The following is a 23,808-nucleotide window of genomic DNA, read 5'->3' as shown; positions in this document are numbered from 1 at the left end:
GCTTGTATTTTGAAGAGTGACCTGAGGGAAGAGAGAGGTTAAGCAAAGCCCCTGTCCTGCTTGCTTTAAACATCATGCTTTGAACACTGCAGAGCTGAGACGCAATAGCGTTCCTGCGCGGGTGAATCCCTGAGAGGGAGGACATACAAATGCTACGATAGGCCTTCAGGAAGGGTAAGAGGCTTGTTACAGAGTCTGAGCTTTTAGCAGCAAGGTACCACTGCCAGGATGGATACAAGAGGGTTAGTGTTTGATTTAACAATCAAAACCTAGAGGCTATGAGCATTTTCATCCATGTTCACGAGCGAAACAGCACACAATTACAAGGGTGAGATGCCTGTTCTGGAGGACCCACTAACAGAGAGGAGGTGAGGAGGGGACTTGGCCACAGCCGGTTGCAGGTTAAATTGAATGACTTCAGGTACTAGGTAAGCTGTTAGATAAAGGATGCAACTAGTCCTACAGTGCTGCCAGACTTGCAGGGATATCCCACCAACCTCACAGCACCCTTTTTTCTTGACTTTGCTATGATGGGAAGAAGGAACCAAGAGGGAGCCTAAGACGGGTTCTCCTTTGGGAAGTGTGTGTGCAGGGTGAGGCCTGTCAAGAGGAAGAAAGAATGTAAGTGGTGGGAGTGTCAAGATGCAGGAGGGCCTCTGACTCAGGCAGGAAGGAAAATGAAGAAACGTAGCAGTTGAAGAAGATGTGGGGAAGTGGGACTGTGACTCAGGGTGGAGGGGAGGCAGTGGGATGCGAGCTGGTCTGTGGCAACCAAGGCGAGAAGACAGAAAAGGAAGCACTGAAGCATACCCAGGATGTGGCAGTCTGCACCAAACCCCCTCCAGGCTGGAGGACTGCATGTTTTAGTTGCAGTTCTTAGCCCTCCTGACTGCAGCAGTGCCAGGAAAATAGTGAGGAGTGCTCATGTCAAAACTTGGCTCTTGGCAACTCTGAGAGTCATCCCTGTGTAGAGGCCAGCTCCGTGACTGGTTGCCACTTCAGCCTCTCTGTAGGGCAAAAGTAGAATTCAAGTTATGCATTAAGTAGCATTCCTTCTTGTGGTTGTTTAACACTTAAAAGGGGGTTGCTTGTTAAACAAGAACTTAGAGCAAGCAACTTTCCAGCATAGAGCAGAGATGCAAAAGATCATCACAAATCTCGTCATTGTTAGTTCCTCTTACAAGGTGTACATCTTCACGTTCCTGCTGTCTATCTACTTAGACCAGACATGCGTACTAATAGAAACGAAATGTTAAAAACTTCCCTGTGCAAAACACTAAACACCTTTTCTTTTCCCCATGGGAAAGGGTGAGAGAGAGAAAAAGAAGGAACCACACGCAGCCAATGTTAGGCTGTCTAATGTACTTCTGGGAAGTAGTCAGAGTTTAGTGAAGACAGCTGTATGAGACCTTTTGCTAAGTAAAATCCTTTTTATAGTCAAAATAATATGCCATTTATGCTTGGAAGTTCCCTTGAATATTGCTGCTTTATTTTTAAACAGCATTTCAGATGTAATTAAGTGCCTTGCATTAGAGTGCCTTCTCTGTACTGTTACTTGGATCTGGTTCAGATGTTATACCGGAATTACTTAGTCATTGTAAAAAAAATGTTTAGTCACAAAATCCAAAGGTTAAAATAAGACCTCAAAAACTTTGTTTTAAATACATTGGCATATGATTTATATAACCTGGATTAATGATAACAGACATCTGGTTTGCCTTTGTACATTTACACTGCACCTTTTTTGCACTTTCCTAGTATTAGTATGTAAGATGTGTTGATTTTTTGTATCAGTATGCTTTTTATATATTTTGTATGCTTTTTATAAGCTTTTTCCCAAGGGGGCATAAGAACCACAGTCCTAAGTTTTCAATTTTCCTGAGTTTTCACAAATGCCATGCAAGGTGAAACCACTTCAGCAGTACGAAGAATTTGCCTTGAGCTTTCCAATATGCCAATATAGTGTATACCCCTCTCTTAGGAGTTTGAATTTCCTTATGTTGAGGAAAAGTTGGAACCTGGGTCTGCTGCATCCTGAGGGACTGCTGCAGCCACTTAGCTGTTGGATAAAAGAGTACTTCCTTTTCTGGCTAATGTTTAAGAGAAAGCAGTAGTATTTTGTGCTGGTACTAACCCAACATATCTGCCTTGAAAATGAATTCCTAAGGGGAGAACAGCCAAAGAACAATTACTTGGCAGATCCTGCCCTGGAGGCTTGGTTGAAAGTTGAACTACACAGTTGTATTTTAGGTCCATTATTTCTGCCAGTGCCCAGAAGATACAAGGCTTCTGGATTGTTAAAGTATAAAATTTTAGATGCCTAAAGCATGACAAGGGTTAGAGGTCTGTGAACAGAGGTCTTAAATTTAAGTGCTGATACAATGCTTAAACCCAGCTCGACTCATCTTGACTCCATGTTACAGACAAAAACTGAAACATGAAACCACACCAAAGCTAAATATTACTCTACATCTTTTAAAGTTTTTGAAGTCCAAACTGCTTTTCATGCTTTCTAATGTAAGATGTGTATATGGTCTTGGGGCAATTGTTTTGCATGAGTTCAAGATTTTAATTGTAGCACTGTTTACTTTTTCACAGGAAGAGTGTTGGACTTGGGAAATAAATGATCTTTATATGGGAAATTGTTGTCACCGGCATTTGCAATGTAACTTTGGCATGAAGCTAATTCAGTTGCTGAGTCAGCTAACTTCAACAGCAAAATACTAATTCCATCTATTAGCATATTTATCAAAACTTTAATATTGAGAGAAGCCTGTTTAGTTAAGACCTGTGCTAACTAAAAACATGAAGGTCTGTTTTATTAAAGTGAAGCTGTATTGAGGAGCTGAGAAGGATGCATATATTCATACTACAAACTATAAATTAATGAATCCTCTGCCATTTTTAATTATCAGTGAACTTTAGGCCTATTGGCAAATTAAAGTTGATGCAAGTATGTAGCTCTGTGCTGAAGCCAAGTACTACCTAGTTGAGGTAGCTGTATGACATGGTACTTGCAGATGGTGCAGTTGTTCAGAGGCAGATCGCACCTGCTTGTTGGCAGGGCTTGGTATGCTTTATGTGCTTGCAGGCTCTGCCACATAGCCGTGGCTTGTCTGCTTTGGAGGTTTCATGTGTTCCAGTGAGCTTGCTTGATTCCTTAGCATTTATACCTTTAATAAGAGTAAACAATGATACACAATTCCAACAGGAATATAGCTGGCAAAATATTGTGTAGGTATTCACAGTGAAGCTGTCATTTGGGATCTGCTTTGGTAACAGTTGAATTTTTAGCATTGAAATCTGAATCATCTTCTCTGCTTAGCAACAAGCAGGGAAGAAATCATACCTCTCGGAACTGTCATTTTCAGACTCAGGATTGGCTTGCATTTTAAGAGGTATTTCACAGCCATCCACCTAGAAAGCTTTCCTTCTCCATGTAAATAATCTAAATGATCAGAGTTGGAGCTAAGCTTTGATCGGGTGATGAATTCTTAACTTTGGTGGCACTGAGTACTCGTTGGATTTTAGGGCCTGCTCAAAGGCTGTTTAAACTGGTGAACTTTGAATTAGGTTTATGGTATGAAGTTAGCCACTGTTCAGGGAGTGGTGCAAGACTGAAAGTTGTTTAAGGAAGCCTTCTTTGAAAATACGAATACAATTTTAATAGAATTAATCCTATGTATTGGCATCATGCTCAAAGATGGATCTCATTATAGAGTCTGCATCTGAAATAGTGTGTTCAGTGTTTTTTAGAGGCACCAGTATATTTAAAAGTGTATCTGAAATTATTAAAAGAATGTAAATTGTTTAGTCTCCTCAATTCCTGAGGAGGAATTGGGTTTTTTTTTAAAGCAGTTCTGACTGTTAGGGCATGTTGAGACAGCTTAAATTCCTCCTATATTCCCGTACCTCAGAGCTTCCCATTGGCTGTCTCTAGACTTTCAAAAGCACCTATTCAGTAGGAAGCCCTAGGGCCAAAAGCTTGTGAGTATAGTCTTTAGAGCCCAAGGGGTTTAAGTACAAAAGTTAACCTTAGCTCAGGAAGGCCAGGCTGTTCGTCAGTGGCAAGGAGAGGATCCTGTTCTTATTCACCCTTGAGTCTTAACTGAGTGATCAGAGTTGCCCATTTAGGCCCTCTGAGCTAAAATTAACTTTTTTGAGTTAATACTTCCCTTCTTGCTCCACTGGTCTTAGGGAATGTTGGAAATGACAGACTGCCAAGTGATTAAATTATTTATTAAAATTTAAATTCCGAAGATGCTTAGGTGCTTTCAAAAATTTTATCTCAAGACATTCAAGAACATCAGTTTTACTCCTGCAACTTACACATCATAGTAACAGAACTATAATTTCTATTATGACTTTTCTTTCTTTTATGTTAGCAGATGGACCATATCTTCAAATTATAGAACAGCCAAAACAGGTAAGAATAACACTACATTTTGAAAATCTTTAAGGTAGCTATGTCAGCATATTCAGCTTTGAATAAAATTATGACTTAAGATGAGAGAAAAAAAAGAGTATTGAAGAGGTTGAACTCTCATAATAAATGTGGCACTTAACCATGAGCAGTTTTTCCTCTCACTTTTGTACTTAAATCGTTTCCTGTTTTGTTCTGTTTTCATCTTTGTGTCTCTCTGGAAGTGTCATAAGACAAAAAAATACCTGAGGGTTTTAAAAAAAAAAAAGTCTTGCTAAGTATAGACTCTTCATCTTAGAAGTGATTCTTACAGTATCCCGGTATTTTGAAATGTAAACGATTAGACCAAACATGGAAGGGTTTTAGAATTTGTTTCATGTTTCTTGAAACACATGAAAGAAAAAAAATAATAACATTTCATTCGGTTCCGAAGTTACAGGAACTTTTGACTTGTGCTTTGTCATAGTAAAGAAATTCTGTTGTCCTTTGAGATTTGTCACAGTTGGCTGTTTTGAATACCCCCCCCCCCCAAAAATGAAAATAAATACTTGAATGTAACTTTTTTCATGACTGTGTAGCAAACGCTCACTTACGCTCCTCTGACAGTATGAAAGTCATCCCAGTGCACTGGTTCGTTTTCATGCAACTGATGTACAAAGTAATTTCTGGGTGAAGGTTGCCCTCAAGTATGCCAGGGTATTGTACCCCTTTAAGTGGTGGCATCAGCAATTGCAAGTATTCTTCCTGAAGCTATTACAGTATGGAGACCCCTTTCATGCCTCTCCTGATCAGTTGCATGGAATCCTACCTTATGGAGCTGTTAAGTACCAGGGAAGAGGCTGACTAAAAGCTGTTCCATCCTCTTCTTGGTCTTCTGCAGAAGCATGCCACAATCCAGTCCTTCTGGCAGGAGGTGGTAGAGAACATTTGTTTCAGCCACACACCAAAGACATTTTTATGCTGGAGCATCCCTCCAGGAATAGGGCCACTTCATGGTCATAGGTGAAGCAGCAGCATAGTGTGAACTCTTGGAAGAATACGCTGCCTCTTCCTTGTTGTTTTAGTTCATGCCAAATCAGACTGTGTCTTTGCATGATGGAGCCTACAGTGTGCAGTACCTAAGGAGAAACCAGTTGTTTCCATGCATGACTTCTCAGCAAGCAGCTCCTGTAGTGGAGGACCCATGTGGCAAGCTGGGTAATGGTTTATAACAGGGTGATGAGGGTGATCCATTAGCAGGGTGCTGTGCTTGTGATCATTTTTAGAGCAAAGAGACAGCTGGGGGGGTGTAAGACTGTATGTGTGAAAACATGGCTAAGATAGCAAGGGTGATAAACTGGGGAAGGCCACACAGATGACTGCTGGATCTGTTGGATTGAAGGTATAGAGGTGAAGAGAGACTGGGTCATCTCATGTGTTGTGACTGCAGAGGTTGCTTTGCCTTTTGGACAACTTAAGTTCAAGCTCATCATAGCTGGGCACTTCACTTGCAATACACTCGGTCACTCAGTTCACAGTAGGAAGGCAAATACGTGCTTAAAGATGAATTACATTGTCTGGTCAATATCTGAATAAAAGTCAGATCCTTACATTTGCCTGGGAAGCAAGTTCTTAAACTTTAAAGGCTTTAGTGAGATAGGTGTTGAAGCTAATGATTACAGAGTAGTTTTTGAACCAGGTTGTTCACTGTTGGCTAATACAGACTTTGAATTCAGAGTTGTCTACTATTAGAAAGAAGCTGAATGGTTCTTGACGAAGTATACAACACTAACTGGTGCTGTTTGGACAGACATTGGGAGCCCTATATAATAAGATGGGGATTTTGTCAGAAACTGCAGGACTGGGGAGTAGATCTGAAAGTATTCAAAGTTGGGGGCCCCATGAAATAATATAGTTAAGTAGAGTTAGAGTTCCAAATACATTTGCTTAAGAGTTGCATCTTTTGTGCCTTAGATTACCCTGTAAAAGGGATGTTATTTCCTATAAATAAAAATGGAATAAATGGACAGCTGTACTCTAGAGTGGTTGGTAATATCCTGCAGTTCCCTAAAGTATATTCAGACATCTGTTTATGTAGCTAAGATGAAAACCCAACCATTCAAAGTCCCCTGAAGCTTTTGGGCTGTTTCTGGGCTCCGCTCAGAGATACAGCTTTCACATGCTCTTCCCAGAAGAAACATTTGTGTTTCATCCCTTTCCTTTTCTTTAAGATGTTTTGGACTTCCTTGATTGTTATTGGCTTCAATTCTCTCTACCTAGCAGCAATCATGGGAGAGAGTATCTGCTCTTGCATTCTCTATCTTTTAATTTTTATCTTGTTTTGAGAGTATAAATAGATCTCTGCTTTAAAATATCTTCACTTACTGAAAGAAAAATTTCAGGTTGCTGCTACATTTAAGAGTGAGAATAGAACAGTTTCTCCAGGGCTACAGTTCAGTGGTGCTTTGTTAACCAGCACTTAGCATTTCAAGGATGAACAGTTGTAACTTTTCTTTCTGTTTGTGGGCTGTTTGGGCCAGTCTTGTTTGTGTGTGTGTGTGTGCGCATGTGCTCACGTGCACATGCGCAACTTTTTTTTTAAGTTTTGTTTCCAAGCAGCTTTCAAGTTTCTTTTCCGTTATTTCCACAGAGGGGGTTTCGTTTCCGATACGTATGCGAAGGGCCTTCACATGGTGGACTTCCTGGTGCTTCTAGTGAAAAGAACAAAAAATCGTACCCTCAGGTCAAAGTAAGTACATAAATGATTAATTTTGCAAACTGAATGCAAGTGTCATATATATGTGTATAGGACCTTACTGCACATCAACATAAATTTGTATGAAATTACTCAAAACTGACTGCATTTCAATCCCAACTTTCAAAATGTAATTGATGTTGAAAAGGAAGTTGTCTTCAAATTTGTGGAGTTATTTTGGCACCGTATTTATCTGCCAGCAGCTGAGCAGTAAGCTTTCCTGCACCTACCGCCTCACTGCCCTCATGCAGACTAATGGAGCTCTTCCTTAAGGTGCAGTTTTAGCATAAAGCAAGGCCTAAGCTGCTCAATTACACCACTTCTAGCATATTGCAAAGCATGAGTCTGGTCAGTTATTCCACCTCACTCTAAGGTGCTATTTAGCAAGTTTTCCTTCTTTTTCTGTTCATGTTACTCCTTATTCAATATCTCTAGAATACTCGGTTCTTAGAGACTTAATTCCTTTAAAGTCAATGGAAAACTTCTCATTTTAATAGGAGCAGCATTATGTTCAGGTGTTTACTGAAAGTTTTTTGGGGCTTTTTTTCCCCTGGAAAAAATTCAAAGATGTTAATCAAAGAAACATTATGTGCTAGCACAATATGAAGATTACAACAGTGGTGATTAATCATTCCAGGATTAGAGAAGAACTGTCTTTGCCTATGGTTCTTGCAGCAAATTCTTTTTCCATGGAAAGGGAGAAAAGATACACTGTGTATCATGTATTCAGTATTTTTTTTAACTTAATGAAAGTCTTAGTCTTGGTATTGCATTACCTCTTTGAACTATCACACTAGAGATTGCCTCATGAGGAGCAGGGTTAATGTATTTTAATTCTGGTGAGAGAAGGGGAGGGAAGAGTGGGAAGCAGTCAGCCTCTGTCTTGGTGTGTGCCACTCCTCAGCTTTCTCTGCGGTATGAGTGTAGTTCTTCTGTAGTTCTTGAGAAAGGCTGGAGTTTGGAACAGTTGCATCTCCATAATGAATCAGTATGAGCATGAGTCAGTGGAAAATATTCAGCATTGGCTGAGATAGCCTAGGGTGTTAGTCTTGCGAATTGAGAAGAGGCTGGGAAAGCTGATTTCATATAGCCTTGCAAAATTGCTGTGAAAAATTACTAGCCCGGGCAAAGGATCTACTTGCTTTTCCCTTTCCTATTGTGACAGTAATGATGAACTAATAAATGAAGTTTCACTGGTATGTTCAGATATAAAATAATTTACCTCAATTGAGCAAGATCTTTGGATTCCAATCCAATCTGTATTGATAGTAATACAAATGATACTTTATAAAGGTGCGATGGGTCGCATAATACCATGACAAGGAGTTATACAATGAGGAGTTGTATAGTAAATGGAATTTCTCTGTGAGTAAACTAGAAAGCAAAATGTTCTTTGGCTTTCCATCAAACCTTCTGTTTTCATTGATCATCAGATTTTAATTTCATCTAAAACTCACACACACACACGTACATGTCCCTTCCCCTCCCTCCCTCGCGTCCTACTGTGTGCATCTGGGTTTTTTCTAGTACAAATCCCCACATGGCAACACCTGCTGGGAGAGGCTGGCAAGGGAACACAACAAGTAAATTCCTCAAGGCCATTGCTTGTTAGTGCCTGTTCTTGATTCAAGTCGTGCCAGTAAAGACAGAAGTGTTTCACACCTTTTCCTGTAAGTCTCTTATGTGTTTTGTCAAAGGGTGCTCACCTTGTCGTAACTGAGGTGAGCACAATTGAAGATTGCTATTTTTTGTTGCGTTGGGGTTTTTTTTGTTTTGTTTTTTTTGTTTGTGTTTTTTTTTTCTCTTGTGCCAAGGCATTCAGCATAAAATCTCCATTGATCACAGTGCTGTGAAAGGACAGTAGCATGAGCTTTGGCTGTACTGTAAAAAGGAGGTTTTGTGACAGATCTTTAAACCTTGGCCATGGTGTCGTCAGTGCAGCTTACACTGGGATCTCTCTTCTACTTGGCCAACTCTGCACAGAAAGCTGATGTAATTTACCAGTAGCTACCACAGGATGTCCTGAAAATAGACATCTTCAGTGCACAAAAAAGCATTGGAGTCTCCCTACTCCCTTTTCATAGGATTGTGGATTGAAGGCCAAAAGAAAATGCATTTATCTGATATGACCTCTTGCATAATGTGAACTGTTCAAATTGACTCTTTTTTTTTTTTCCTGTACCCAGTCCCTAACTTGTAGCTGAGCTGGAACACGTCAAGATGTACCTTTCCTTTAAAAGCTGGAGTGCTGAAGACTTTGCTATGTCTCTAAGCAAGGTGTTTTGGTAGTTAATTACGTATTTAACCACCTCCTGTATACTATATTAGGAGATGGTGTAGGTCAGGAGTTAGTGTAGTGGTTCTGCAATGCCAGTATTTACACTTAAGGCAAATCTGCACTGGCCAGCAAGGTGGAATTGATTTAAAACCTCTTGTTTTAACGCCACAGTCATGACAAATGGAGTCTAGATAACCGTAGTATTTTTCTAGAATATAAAAAATTGGGTTAATTAATCTTTATGGTTTATGGAATTATATTCCTTTGTTTAACCCTGTCTTTGCTAACAGTAATCCTAATATCATGTACAAAACATTTTACATTTTCAGAGGATTTTATGTAACTTTGCATGTAGTTATGGAGAGCAGAGAAGTTGTAGATACTGAACATGTTATAATGAAGTTACATTTCATGACAAGCTTCATGATTACAGTAGAAAGCTACCTAAAATTCTTCATTTCAATTTCATTTTTGTCTGCTTAGTGTATGTAGCACAATGCTGGAAAATGTTGCTATCTAGAACAGTTGAAAACAAAGCTCCTGAGCTGCTTATTCATCATTACCTTTTTGTCCAGGGGAAAAAACAATCAATAGTATAAGAAGAAAGAATAAAACTGGATTGTGTAATATTATCACCAGCTTACTTAACTATCTAAATTTTTTATTCATAATTTGCTTGGTTTTATGTATTTGAAAAATTGTGAGAAAACTTGCACAGAAAATTTCCGCTGGCCGCCTTACACATTTACCATGTGTGTCCTGATATTGCATACTGAAGTTAGCGTAGGCATATTCATGTTTTACACTGAAGTACTTGATCCAGTTTTGGGTGTGAAAAGAATGTGCTGAAAATAGTGGTGTGAAGGAAATGTCCTGAATTTTCATCTCCTTGGGGGCAAATCTACGTGGGTGGCTGCAAACTCAAGTTGCCTATTCTCTGTTAGCTGGATGTAAATCAGCTCCAGCCCAGAGACTGAGTAACCGATTGCTCAGAGGTGTACTCAAGCTAGTGAGCACCATCTCTCACATTGTGCAGTTCAGTTTGCGAATCGAAGCTACATACCAGTTAGGCAGCCCTGAATCCAGGCACCCGAACAGGAGGACTGCCCATCCAGTCATGTCCTGGGGCTATACTAAATTATACCTCAATTTGGAGATAAGCGTTCTTATTGAAATCGGGGATTTCAGCACATCAAGTTCAAGAGGGGAATTTATGGAAAATTAGTCAAGTTACTTTGTTGATGAGCCTTCTTGGTAAAGAAAGGAGCAGCTTGTTTGCTTTTTCAACCCCCACAAGAATTAAATTTTAGAGTGATAGCTTGCTGATTACAAGTTAAAAATTCATTTAAGAGCTGTGTTAAGGAATAAACATGAGACAAGAATGAGCAGATGCTCTGTTATAAATCTTTACCCCTCTTAAAAACCTGCACTGCACCAAATTCAGCCAAAGCAAAATTCAGTGATATATATGCTTTTTACTGCTATTGTTAATTTGGCTGAATATGGGGCACCAAGTCCCTTTAGTTGGGCTCCTAAAGCAGAGCACCTAACTCTGTATTTTTGGCATGAGAGTGACTTCACATTCAGAGGATCAGAATATCTTCAGCTCCCATTGGTTTGAATTACATTGCTTATTCTTAGACCTTTAAGTATTCAGTTGCCTAAAAAATCCGTACCACTTCTGAAGTATTTTGTCTTAAACTAGCAACTGAAAAAAAAAATGATGCTGCTCTGTGAAAACATACTGTTTATAAAGAGTGAGTGATGCCTCATCTATGGAACGCTTTTTGTGTGCATGTATTGAGGACAGCACTAGTCACACTCTGAAGGTTAGGCAGAATTGGGGCTATAGTTGCTATAACAAAGTGATTAGAAAGAGAAATAGGTATTTTTGTAGTTGCTGGCTTTGTAGGTTTGCCGTGGTCTTTTCCATCATTTGCTTTCTGTCGTTGACCAGTTGGTTTCACTTCTTGCTTGTAAGAGTAACTGGAAAAAACATCTTTGAAGTAGGAAAATGTTCTTGTGAAGTTTTTGTAAAGTTTCAGAAACTATAAAAAATTCGCTGGGGTCTGGATTGCAGGAGGATGTGAAATAACTGAAAAAACTTTCAACTCTTGTTTTGAAATTGACTCAATTTCAAGTTCACAGGGTCCTTTTAATCTCTCAGACAAATCTCTCTCAAACAGAAGCAGCAGATAAATGTGTGCCTGCAGCATTTTAACTTTATCAGGTTAGATCAATTGAATGCTGCTTCAGTACAGGATGTAATCAAGTATTACAGCTATGCTCTTCCCAGGAACTCCTTATTTTCTTTTTTCTCCCCTATCTTTAATTTGACGTTCAGTAGCTATTTCTTCAGATCACAGGTCTGATTTTGAGCAGTACCGCACCCACATGCTATCCCCCTCTCATGTTGAGCATATGATTTTGTGTCAACACCATAATCCTTAGGCTTCTATAGATACTCAGCATTGTAATATACCATCTACCTTTTAATGCCTTTGACGGTGTTTTTCAAGTTCTTAAAGGTGATAGTTATTTGTATATCTTAGTGCCAGAATAAATTTTAAGTTACTCTGAAATTGTGGCACCAATGATTCAAAGACACTGAAAAATTATTTCAGACTTTAATTTATGGTACATAATGATATTTAACCACTGAGGCTATTTTGCTGGGCACGGAGATAACCTGGATGTCTCAAAATCAAGTAGGAAATTCTGTCTATAAGAAATACAGGTAGGAAACAGTTCAGGGACATTCTGTAGCCTTTGCAGCATAGGACATCAGACTGAATGACAAAAATAGTCCTTTCTTGCCTTATGACCTACATAAGGTATTACATTTTAAGAACTCTCTTGTTTTTCCCCCGAGAGAGACTACAAAGATCATGCTGAGCTGAGTAACGGGGAGATTGCGATCTCGTTACCACTGCAGTTATATGTTCTGCTTTCAGAGGCTGGAAAGTCCTTGACGTGCAGCAGTCCTACCTACAGTTTCACTGTGGTTTCTACAGCTGATGAAGGATTGTCTTGAACTTTTCTGATATGATACTAGAACATGCATGTTACTCATAGTGAATGTAATGCTGTAGATGTGCTGGGAACTTTTTAGCAGGGAAAAGCTTGTTTAGTGAGGGATAAAATGAAAATAATTTTTTAAAAGCCCCCCTCTTGAAAAGTTAATTGTATTAGCGGTGGTGACATGTAGCACCAAACACAAAAATTTTTATTTTCAGATGACTTTGTGAAAGTTATGTAGGGATCTCTGCATTTTCTCACTGCTAGTAAATGGTGGAAATGGTGAGGCAGTGATTATTCTACATCTCTGTATTGTTTCAGTCCAGGAGGGATTGCAGTTCGCGAACAGGAGGGAAGCATGAGAACCCCATGTTTTGTATTTTAGAAGCTGCAGCTTGTAAAATGCACATCAATACAGTATTATATAGTTAACTAGCAGGCAGTGAGTAATGAGAGGACTTTTGCACACCTGTTCCTCCTGGAACAGCTTTTTCATAGTTGGGATTTTTCTTGCTTTTAGCAGTGAATAGGAAGACAGGGAGGGCACACGTTGTACATATGCAGAGTGTTTCAGCTGTGATGGAATGGGTTCAAGAGAGGGGTTAACTGGAGTGAAGGAAGCTAGCAGGACTTAGTAATGTGGTGAAATTGTGGCAATCCCTGGTTATCAGCATTTTATCAACAATATATCCTTAAGTATTCAGTTCATCACTGATTCATTACTTTAATGTTTATCGTGATCCTTTAATACCTTGGTTGATTAGATCTATAAGCTGCTGTAATACAAAGAACTTTGCCCAAGGCAAATGAGAAGAAAAATTAGAGGAGGAGGGAAAAAAACCAGCATTGATAAAAGGGTTAATTAAGTGAATTGGAAGGGAAGGTAATGTTTGCTTTTTTAAAAGTGGAGTAATTTTATATTCAGCATAATTTGAAAGTGGTGTGTAACTGATAACTGACTTGAAGAGTATTACTATGCAAAGTAAACTTACCAATACGGTATGTTATTAGTAATTTTACAGGGGTTTTTGAGGCATTACTTGACATCACAATTTTAAAAGCTATTAAAAAATGTATGGTGATTAGAATCTCTAACAGGGGAAAAAAGCTTTGTAGTCTTCCAGAGTTGGCTATATTAAGGCACCCAGTTTATCATAGTTCCAGTCCTGCAAAATCTTAGGTGGGGATTTAGCATATATCCTCATGTACACTTAAGGGAAATACGTAGTGGGCTGGGTAATATATGTTGATTTAGCATATTGAACTAACAAAACACCTACCTATGAATATAGAATTAATTCACTTTAAAATCTGTACCTGAAGAGTCATTGCAATGAGACCAAAATGTTTTAAAACAATCATAATATTTAAAAATAATTTTTTAAAGTGTTTTCAAATTGGGCAAAATAATGTAGGGGTTTTTGTTAAATACGTGCATATTCTGTATGCTTCTTAACATGTAACAATGTGAATTGTGAATTTGATGTACTGATTGAAATTTAAGGAGAGCAATGTGGAGTAACTGGCCAGAATGTAAAACTGAGATTCATGATTTGGGAAATAGAAGGTTGCTTTCCTTTAGGTTTGTTTTATTTCTTAACTTTTTTGATCACTACTCCTGCCATTTGTATGTCAACTTTAGTTACAAAAAAAGTGTTGGCTTTTCTTTGTGATGATCTGGTACAGTTAGTTTGTTGTTTGTATTTCATGAGGAAAGGCATACACATTTCTCCTATTTAAGTTTGATTGTACTTAGCTGACAGAAAATACTCAACTGGAATCATTACTTGTTCCATTAAAACAAACAAACAATCCCACTTTTTCTTTTATTTGTTTGTTTACAGATCTGCAATTACGTTGGACCTGCAAAAGTAATCGTCCAGTTAGTTACTAATGGGAAATATGTCCACTTACATGCTCACAGCTTGGTGGGTAAATTTTGTGAAGATGGAGTATGCACAGTTAATGCAGGACCTAAAGATATGGTTGTAGGGTAAGTCTGCCAACTCATTTGTAAAGCTGGACTAAAAGAGAGAGAACCAAGTATAAACACTGTAAGAAGCAATACAAAGCAATACTACTAAGAGGCAGCTAAGTGGAACACTAGTCTTCACGCTCTAATCTGTGTTTTGTGTGTATCTTAAATAGAAGAATAAATGGGGTTTCTGTTTACCTTCGTAGAATTTGCCCTAAGCAAGCTAAATAGGCTTAAGCAAATAATTTTCACTTAGAATTTGTAGAGTTTCAGTCTCCTGGTGTGCAGTCCAAATTTGTATTGTAAGCCCATTCTTTAAAATGTAAGTAGTTTTGATCAAAGAGAGGGACTGTAAAATTACTGAAGAAAAGCTTTTGTTACCATATTGATCAATATTTTACTTTTGCTAAAGTCTGCCAATAGGAATATAGTGAAAAGCGTTAAGAAAATAAGGTTAGTAAATTTTAAATTAATGCAAGACACGTATAAACATGAAAATACTAAATGAGTCAAACTTTTTAAGTTTAAAGCAGTAGGATTGTAGTGAAATTGTAGTTGGTCTGTTCTTGTTTAATTTAAAAGAATAATTGTTTATATCAGTAAATGGAGCTGAGGCTCCTGTCTACATTTTCAGGCTTAGATCAGGTTTCACGCTGGCTGTGAGTTTCAGTTCTGTGATCTCAAGAATGTCTTTGTTGGTGAAGAAGATGAAGGTTAAAAAGCTGAGAAGGTTGGGAGAGAGAGATTCTTTTAAACTGTAACTTTTGATGTCCAAGCCCAGTGCACTAACTTTACCAAGCACAACAATTTAAATAGCTTTATTTGAAATGCTCCTTTTCATCTTGAAAAGTTTGGCTCGTTTCCTAACCTGTCATGTTTTTCATCAGATGTTTAGCAACAGCTTTCCTATCCTCAGTTGACCCACATGAAAATTGAGTTATTGTCTTGTTTTCATACTTCCAGATCTAATTGATTTTTAAATGTGCCAGGAGATTTTTACAAAAGCAGATCTTGTATTATGGAAGTTTTCATTCAAATAGATACCTGAAGTGTCTTGTTGAATGTCCAGAGCCTTGCTTAAAACATTTCCTCTGGAAAATGTTGCACTGTTTTTAGCTTCTTAGCTTGCTCTCCAAATCATTTTGATTGGATGGAGCTTATTCTGAGCAGTTGCTCTGTGTAACAGCCATATGGAATGTCATTGCTAAGACAGAGCAAACCAAGTGTGACAACCAGGTTTTCAAATGTTTTCTAAGTTGCTTCCACAGTGTAAGTCTGAAACCTAATAGATTACTACTTACGCCATGGGAAAATGCCGTGCACCCATATGATCGCTGCCATATAATGGTGCACATTTTACGTGTTTTGTAAGCTTGGCTGAATTTTTCTTGCTGGAAAATTTGCCCTCAAGAATTAAGAGCACCTAAGTAAGCCTATAGAGTCATCCATTGACTTCAGTTGTGTAGCTGCCTCTGGTAAGAAGGAGACTGCCTGCTGCAAGTTTGGCGTAAAGCATTAAGAGCAGCATTATTTCCCTTCATCAAAATTTGGCAGGTTTGCAAATCTTGGAATACTTCACGTCACAAAGAAGAAAGTGTTTGAAACTCTGGAAACACGCATGATAGATGCTTGTAAAAAAGGATACAACCCAGGACTCCTGGTGCATCCTGAACTTGGCTATCTGCAGGCAGAAGGATGTGGAGACAGACAGCTAACTGGTATGTAGAAATGATGGCCTGGTTTTAATAGGTCTTTTACTAAAAACTGGTTTAACTTCTGGAAACACAGATTCCTAGCCAGAAAAAGGCCTTGGGTAGGAAAACAGCCTATGGCTATGTGTCTTAAGAGGTGGTGTGTTGTTGACATGTTTTAGGGAATCCCAAAGAGTCTTTGCTGTCAACACGCACATGAGAATGGAGCAACTTCCTTCCATAGCTCCCTGTACCCACCTCTACACCTATATTTCATTGCTCTTACCCTGTTTAATCAGCTGATATAGAGTCATTTTGCATTATTGCTGCAAGACATGATATCCTTAAATAGCTTAGGGACCTTCTTTTGAGAATACTGTTTCTTTCAGCTGCATTTCACCCATATCTCTGTAAAACCTGTTGTCTATGTTGCTTTCAGGCACTGTAGAGAGGGGCCAGCCTTCTCTTTATCACTCTAATACCAGGCATTCAAGTGTCCTTAGTGGCAGCCTTTGTCCTTTTCACAACCTTTATAAATTGAGAGCAGAAAATAGTCATTTTCTGTATGTCTCTTAACTATATACCTTATCTTAGATAATACCTGATGCACAAACTACAAGATGAATGCAGTATATTGTGAATAGCTGATCCTCTCTGCTTAAAAAGAAAGAAGCCAATGGATACTAAATGAAAACATTTCCTTGCTATTAGTGCCTTTTGATAGCAATGTTTGGAAAATGCTCTCTCTGTTTTGTTATGGGTCCCCTACCCCTTGTGTTAATTCATCTGCCTACTTATTGATTGCAGAACGAGAAAGAGAAATTATTCGTCAGGCAGCAGTACAGCAGACTAAAGAAATGGATCTCAGTGTGGTGCGTCTTATGTTTACAGCCTTTCTTCCTGATAGTAATGGTAGTTTCACACGGAAACTTGATCCTGTTATATCAGATGCAATATATGACAGCAGTAAGTATATTTGGCTTTAATTACTTTTTTAATAAGGGGCAAGCTTTTGTACATACAAAAAAGATATGTAGATAGTGCTATACGTAGACTCATCTAGCCCAGCTGCTTGCCTGTTATTTGATAAATAACAAGTAAGTAGCCCATGGATAATTGGCCCCATGTCTATTCAAGTACACATGGTATCATTCTGGTTTTTAATAGAAGGTGATGTAAGCCATAAAGGAAGATTTTATTTTGCTGTTAGCATGTTTAATCCTGCCACTGTTGTTATGAGGATTTTGTGAATTCTTGATGTATATTCATAAGAAGTGCTTGAATTTTGCAGGGTTCTCGGTTGCTTTCTATGACAAAGCCTTGTCACAAAAGATGTGAGGAAAAAATGCTTCAATCGTGTTGAGAATTTGACACCTTTCAGTTTTGCTGGCCATCTGCTTGTCCTTGTTTTGTGAGAATAACACAGCCAGAGTTCTCAATCCATTTCCTTTAGACTTGTCAGTATTTTTTATACTTCTGTTACATCCCTCTACTTGTCTTATTTGTCTTTTTTCTAAGTGGATCTTTTCACTTCATGTTTTCCCTTGTGCTTTTCAATTATACTTAATCATCTTACCTGAACCCTTTCTGGCTGCCTGTGTTTTCCTCCCTGTAGCTGTGGATTACCATGTTTCTGATAGTCATTCTGTAATGACTCAGAAAAAGTACCATTTTTTTTTTTTTCTTCATGCAACAGTCATATCTATATCATCGCTTTTTAAGGACAAAGTCGAGATGAAAAGGTATTAAATGCAGCTCTTCCAATATAGTCTGTGGCTTGCTATTAATTGGGGAATGTAGTGATGTAGCACAGGCATTTTGCATATATTCACTGAGTGAAAAAAAGTGATGTCTGCTGTTATTATGGCATACGTGACCTGCATTTTCTGGATGAGAAAACACAACCTTTTCATCTGGAGGCTGAGGTGATTTACCAAGCAGTGTCTTCAAGGAATCTTGATTTTTCATTAGAAACAATTACAGATTCCATTTGTTTTCATTACTCTATCTCGCACCTGCATAATGATAGAGAATACCTGTAAAGCAAAGACAAGGAGAAGGACAAAGCATCATCACAGGTAGAGCAGGTATCAAGACACACATAAAACCAATTGAAGTTATCTTACCCTTTTGAATCTGACCATCAAAATCTTAACTCCAGCTAAGGAGACGAATAGAGGGGAAACTTTGCATGCATGTTTCTGCTGTTTCAGGTTGCTACATAGATGTCAGTTGCTGAGCTCCCAAGGTGACTTCTTGGTTGTTAATTCCAAAAGATTTTTCTCAGGTTTTGTTTTTTTCTGATGTTCTTCATTGGTACCCTTCAAGCCTCTTCCACAGAGTAGACGCAACTTGTGGTAGCATAACTGTCTATCACAGCTGCTTTTACTTGCCAGATGGTAGTTCTGTCTTGAGGACCAATAGGTATCCATTGATGCCTCTACTAAGGTCCGTGGAGGTGGGCTTTTTTTATCACAGTCCAGTATGTTGGCCAAGGACTGACAATGCTTTCAAGTGAGCCACAGTGTAAAGCAAAGCATTGCATATTGCATTGAAATAGTGAGATCCAGGGAACAGCTCTCAAAAGTGTCCTGCTGTCAAGAAAGCACGGAAGAAGAAATTATGTTCTCTTGTAACACGCTCTTGTCATAAAGTTAGTATTAGTGCAGAGTGCTGGATGCAATTCACTGCTGTGCTACTTTACTAGTGCAGTATTTGTGTTGGAATGGCCAGGGCCTTATTTTATAGTTCACAGTTCAGTCAAAGCTTAGAGGATACAAGATTATGCCTTTCAGCTGAAAAACTGTGGATTTATTCATGTTTAAAAAAACAGACAAATTTAGGTAGGTCGTATTGGAGGCTTGTCTTTCTATTGCATTTCTGTGTATTGTGCTTGGTTTATTTTTGAAATCTAAAACTGTTATGAAGGTAAGCATTTTTTAATCTTTCCTTTCAATAGAAGCTCCCAATGCCTCCAACTTAAAAATCGTAAGAATGGACAGAACAGCAGGGTGTGTAACAGGAGGGGAAGAGATTTACCTTCTCTGTGACAAGGTTCAGAAAGGTAAGAGTCCTGAGTGTTGTAAGGCACACCAGGGTGTTCATCTGGAGTACACATGAAGCCTGCTGTGGTGCCTCAGTATTCTCCCACTCTGATAACAGCAGAACTTGTAAGCACTTAGCCTTTCTGGAAGTCAGGCCAGCAGTCCAGAAAATAAATAAAGTAGTCTGTTGCAAAGCAAATTCAGCTTGTGTTGCCTCCACAGAGACCACGGGATCATCTTTGTTGTTCTCCAATTTCTGCCCTTGCCCATGTTTGGGGTTTTTTTTGTGGGTGGTGGGTCCTGGGTGATGTTTGACTGCATTAACTAACACCTGCTCTGAATTATTCTAAAGTTTCTGATTTATTATTAAGTTCCTGATTATAAAGAGTAAGTATGAGCATTCTCTATTAACCACTAATGGGAACTGAATGTGTTCAGCACTGCTGCTAGTAACTTCATTTTTATGTATATGCTAATGGTAGAGATCACTTGGTGTAAGCAGGTACTTCTCACAGACTCATTTTGGTAATTTCTGCTCATGGCTATGAATGTGTCAGGATTGGGCAGTGTGGATTTGGATGCTTTGGTTTTGGATAGGAAGGTAATGGTTAATGTGATTGGTTGTAGTATTTGGGCTGAACTAAAAAGAAAAAAATGGTAGTGAGAGAAATTCTTTGTATTTTTCAGCTATAGGTAATACCTGGGACTCCCTGGTGTAGATTGCACAGTGGAGCAGGTGTCCTGTTCTCACCTTTTTGGAATCAGTCCCTGCATGTTAAAATCACGCTGACGTTTTTTATTAATGTAGGCTGTCCTTTTCCACCTCTCTTTCTTGCAAATGTTCTTCTACCACTTTGGAAAGAGAGAGGGCTTGGGGGGCTTTTAGGGACTTTGAAAAAGCTGTTTTCTTTCAGTAGTGTATATACCCTCTGCTATTAGAAGGACTGAGATGAAATGTAACTGTTGTGCACAAAATAAATAAATAAATGTCTGACTCAGTGGAAGCCCTGAGGTGGGGTTTCCCCTCAGCTGGATCGGGGTTTCCCCTGACCTCATTGCTCTCAGAAACCTCCTGCCTGAAGGAACTTGAGCATGCAGGACAGCAGGACTGGAAGTGGTGGTTCACAGTCTTGAGACTAGCAGGTGGTGGATCAGAGGAAGCAGTCTGAAAAGCCTGTCCTGTGTCGGTCACCCTAAGAGAGAATAGGCTTTTTCTATTTTTTTTTTTCTCACCAGGAGTGCTGGGGAAAGAAATATGCTAGTGTGCTATTTCCCAGCTTCTCCTAAAAATATAAATAAATAAATACAAAGGGAATGAAATAAAATTTGTTTGAAGGAGCAGAAGCTAAATCACATGTTTCTGGTCCGTGCTGTGTTTGGGGGGTGAGGGATCACTGCTGACATGCTGCTCACTCACACCCTTGCCATCTCTCTCAGCCACAGCTCCGAAGTGGCACTCTGCCAGCAGCAAGCGGAACTTGAACTGTGGCACTTCAGGTTTTGCTACAGTTTTTTTGAACTGAAACTGTTGGAGGAGAGAGGGTGGTTTCTACGTTTCATGCTTCAAGTTCTCCCCTCCCTACATGTTTGTTCCAAATAAAGCTCCTCTGGAATGTTTTATAGCCCTAGAATAGGAAGAGGTAGTGAACCTAGTTCTCCTTTTACTGCTCAGTAAATAGAGAGCAACTTCAGTGAAGTCATTAGAATTAGGCTGATCTATAATTGATGTTGAAAATGGGTTATCTATGATGTTTTCATAAAATAGATAAAGATAACTCATGTATTAGTCATGTAATATTATCATCCAGCCAGAAAGTAACCATGTTGATTTTTATCTGAAATAAACTTAGCCAAAGGTTAAACAAATGCATAAACATCCCAAAGGTTAAACAAATGCACAAACATCCCAAAGAGAGTTTCTTTCACTCTTTGCAGATGATATTCAAATACGTTTCTATGAAGAGGATGAGAATGGTGGTATGTGGGAAGGCTTTGGAGACTTTTCTCCTACAGATGTACATAGACAGGTAAGTAACAGAGCATTTGTCATTTGTTAATGATTTTCTCATCTCTGTAAACTAGGATTATATTATAGGTAGTAAATTAGGTGAAGGCATCTGTATTCCATACTAACCACTTCTTTTGTTGGTTACTTCCTAATAATAATACAATCTTAACTGTTCTTTAAAGACGTACATTAGGTAACTAGGCAGGTTTGGAATACAGTGCAAGGAAATTGGGAGATAGACCCATTGCTTTAACATACACCAGTGTAAATTGGGATAGGATATATAAGAAGCTCTTGGAACTCCTGTGAACACACTGAGAAAGCCACAGAATAGATGCTAAATGATGAAGGGACAAACAATGCTGTACTAACATAGGTGATGTGGTGATACTTTGCATGGCAACTCTGTCTTTCTCAAAAGGCTCTAGGACTCAAAAGTGCAACTGAAAACTAAAATGGAAGTTTATTGTTGTAGCAGCCTTTTGCTAAGAATTTTTGCTTCCCAAGCCTTGAACCAACTCGTACAAAATAACAGAAATATGAAAGCAAAGTTGTCAAAACCCATGCTTCATGATAGATGTGGTTATCATTGTTTCCTTCACAGTTTGCTATTGTGTTCAAAACACCCAAGTATAGAGATGTCAATATCACAAAGCCAGCATCTGTATTTGTACAACTGCGTCGGAAATCTGATCTAGAAACGAGCGAACCAAAGCCTTTTCTCTACTATCCAGAAATCAAAGGTAATTCATTAAACCTGTTTTAGATATTGGAAACAGAAACTGCAGGGTCCCTAGGGGTGTTTTTAATAAGATAGGACTTGTTGGATGAGGGATTTTTTTTTTTAATTGTTATTTTTAGAAAATAGGATATTTGTGTCCTTGTTTTGTGCGGAGCTAATACGAAAAGTGGTAGGTCTGTAATGGGCTTATAGGTTTTTTGTTGGACTGGTAGGCAGCATATCTGTATTTTCCTAGTGAGGCTTATTCCCTGTGTTTCCTGTATGCATGCATGCCTGTCCATACAGTAGATGGCACTCTCTTCCTCCGAGTTTCTGCAAAATAGTATCTTGAGGACATTTTGCCGTCAGTACTTTCAGACGAAACCTTAAACCAAAGACTGGTTGGTATCTGGTGGAAAAAGTATGTATTTTGCAGTTCTCTCCTTTTACCATCATGCCTCACAATTCACTCATGTTTCTGAATTTTCCAATTGCTTTCACTTCTTGTGAGAGCAGGGAAAGTGCTGGTTCAATCTTTCGTGTTAAAATATTAGTCGCTTAGCAGAAGTAGAATAGTTGGCATCAGACCTGCTTCGTAAGTTGTTAGTGAAAAGAAGCTTAACTTGCAGATCTGTGCCCTTTAAAGTCTACATTTGAAATGTTTGACATGAATGGCAGCAGCAATCATGGTTTTAAATATCAATAATGTTAATGATACAGAAATGCCTTGAGGCCCAAGTCAGAATTGGTGTTTCATTGTACTAAGACAATCTTTCCCTTAACAGTTTACCCACCTGCAGGTTACACTATTAAGTTCTAATCTTGCAGTTTTCAGTACCTGATGTTTTCAGAGCTGTGTTGAAATCAATACCCTGTCAAAATCTCTAAAATATGTGTGCATCAGTGGTAATGGACTAAGGACAGCTGAGGAGAGAGGGGTGGTGGTTGATATCCAAGTGAATCTACTTTACGCCTATTATAAACTAGCAGAAAGCATGCATTCACAAAAACTTCCATAGTTGCTAGAGGATTTTGTATCGGTAATGATTTCAGGAATCTCTTGCACAAGCTTTATGGAAAGTGAAGTGTACAACTGCAGAGCAAAGTTGCCAGATTTGAAGCAAACCTCTTAAGTGCCTCTTAATGGAGTAAAATTAATTCAACATTGTTATGTGCATTTTCAGATCCCCTGCACAACCTAATCATGAAATTACCATTTAGGGACTGGTTTTTTCCCTTGTTGCAAGTGTTCACACAAACTTAGACACGTGTATGTGGATTTTTTGTTTGTTTCTCTGACTAGATTGCTCTCTAGAGTTTTCTCTCCTCGTCAGTGTGAGTATGCCTGGTGTATGCATGCATACATACTTACAGATCATGTATGCCTGGAAATAATGCACTTGTACTTTTCAGTATACTGTTCATGTATTCAGCTATCTCATTTGATGCACTGACTGATGTGCCTGTGCATGAAATTTCTTTTTGTCATATGGCTGTTGAAAACTACTAGATTGTTTAATGAACCAAGGATATTTTGTTCTTTCCTCAACAGTTCTACTGGATTTTAACCCCTGTAGTGTTTGTATCCCTATTTTTGTAGCTCTTGTCGTGACATTTTCACTTTCCTCAGTCACTGGGATACTTCTTTTAAATCTTCGTGTTTTGCTTTCCAGGGGGGCTATGTATTATTTTGTACTTACACTATAAAATATTTAGGCTTTTATTCTACTGCGGCTCAGCATGGTTTGACAGTATTATGTCCTGCCTGAAAATAAGCTATCTTTATTCTGGTGGCTTTTCTGACATTTTAAGTAAATCATGTCAAGCAAACGTTGTTTTCATCATTTCTTGCCATCCTTACCCTTACACAAAAGTTCAAAGGGCACTTCAGGTACTCTGTACTGTTGGAAATCAAA

At 38.7% G+C, this 23,808-nt stretch overlaps 1 protein-coding gene across 1 annotated transcript in view; it reads left to right on the top strand.

Moving 5' to 3' along the window:
• Positions 1-23,808, top strand: part of NFKB1 (nuclear factor kappa B subunit 1) — a 62,990-nt gene that overhangs the window by 17,257 nt on the left and 21,925 nt on the right. Inside the window, 8 exon segments of the mRNA XM_052775339.1 lie at positions 4,386-4,426; positions 7,053-7,151; positions 14,298-14,446; positions 15,983-16,146; positions 16,927-17,085; positions 19,079-19,183; positions 21,099-21,190; positions 21,776-21,914. Coding sequence (XP_052631299.1) covers positions 4,386-4,426; positions 7,053-7,151; positions 14,298-14,446; positions 15,983-16,146; positions 16,927-17,085; positions 19,079-19,183; positions 21,099-21,190; positions 21,776-21,914 — 948 coding nt within the window.

The sequence above is a fragment of the Harpia harpyja genome, chromosome 2, assembly GCF_026419915.1.
Source record: "Harpia harpyja isolate bHarHar1 chromosome 2, bHarHar1 primary haplotype, whole genome shotgun sequence".
Taxonomy (NCBI): Eukaryota; Metazoa; Chordata; class Aves; order Accipitriformes; family Accipitridae; genus Harpia; species Harpia harpyja.
The sequence above is the reverse complement of the archived record's forward strand: the minus strand, read 5'-3'. Positions and strand labels throughout refer to the sequence as shown.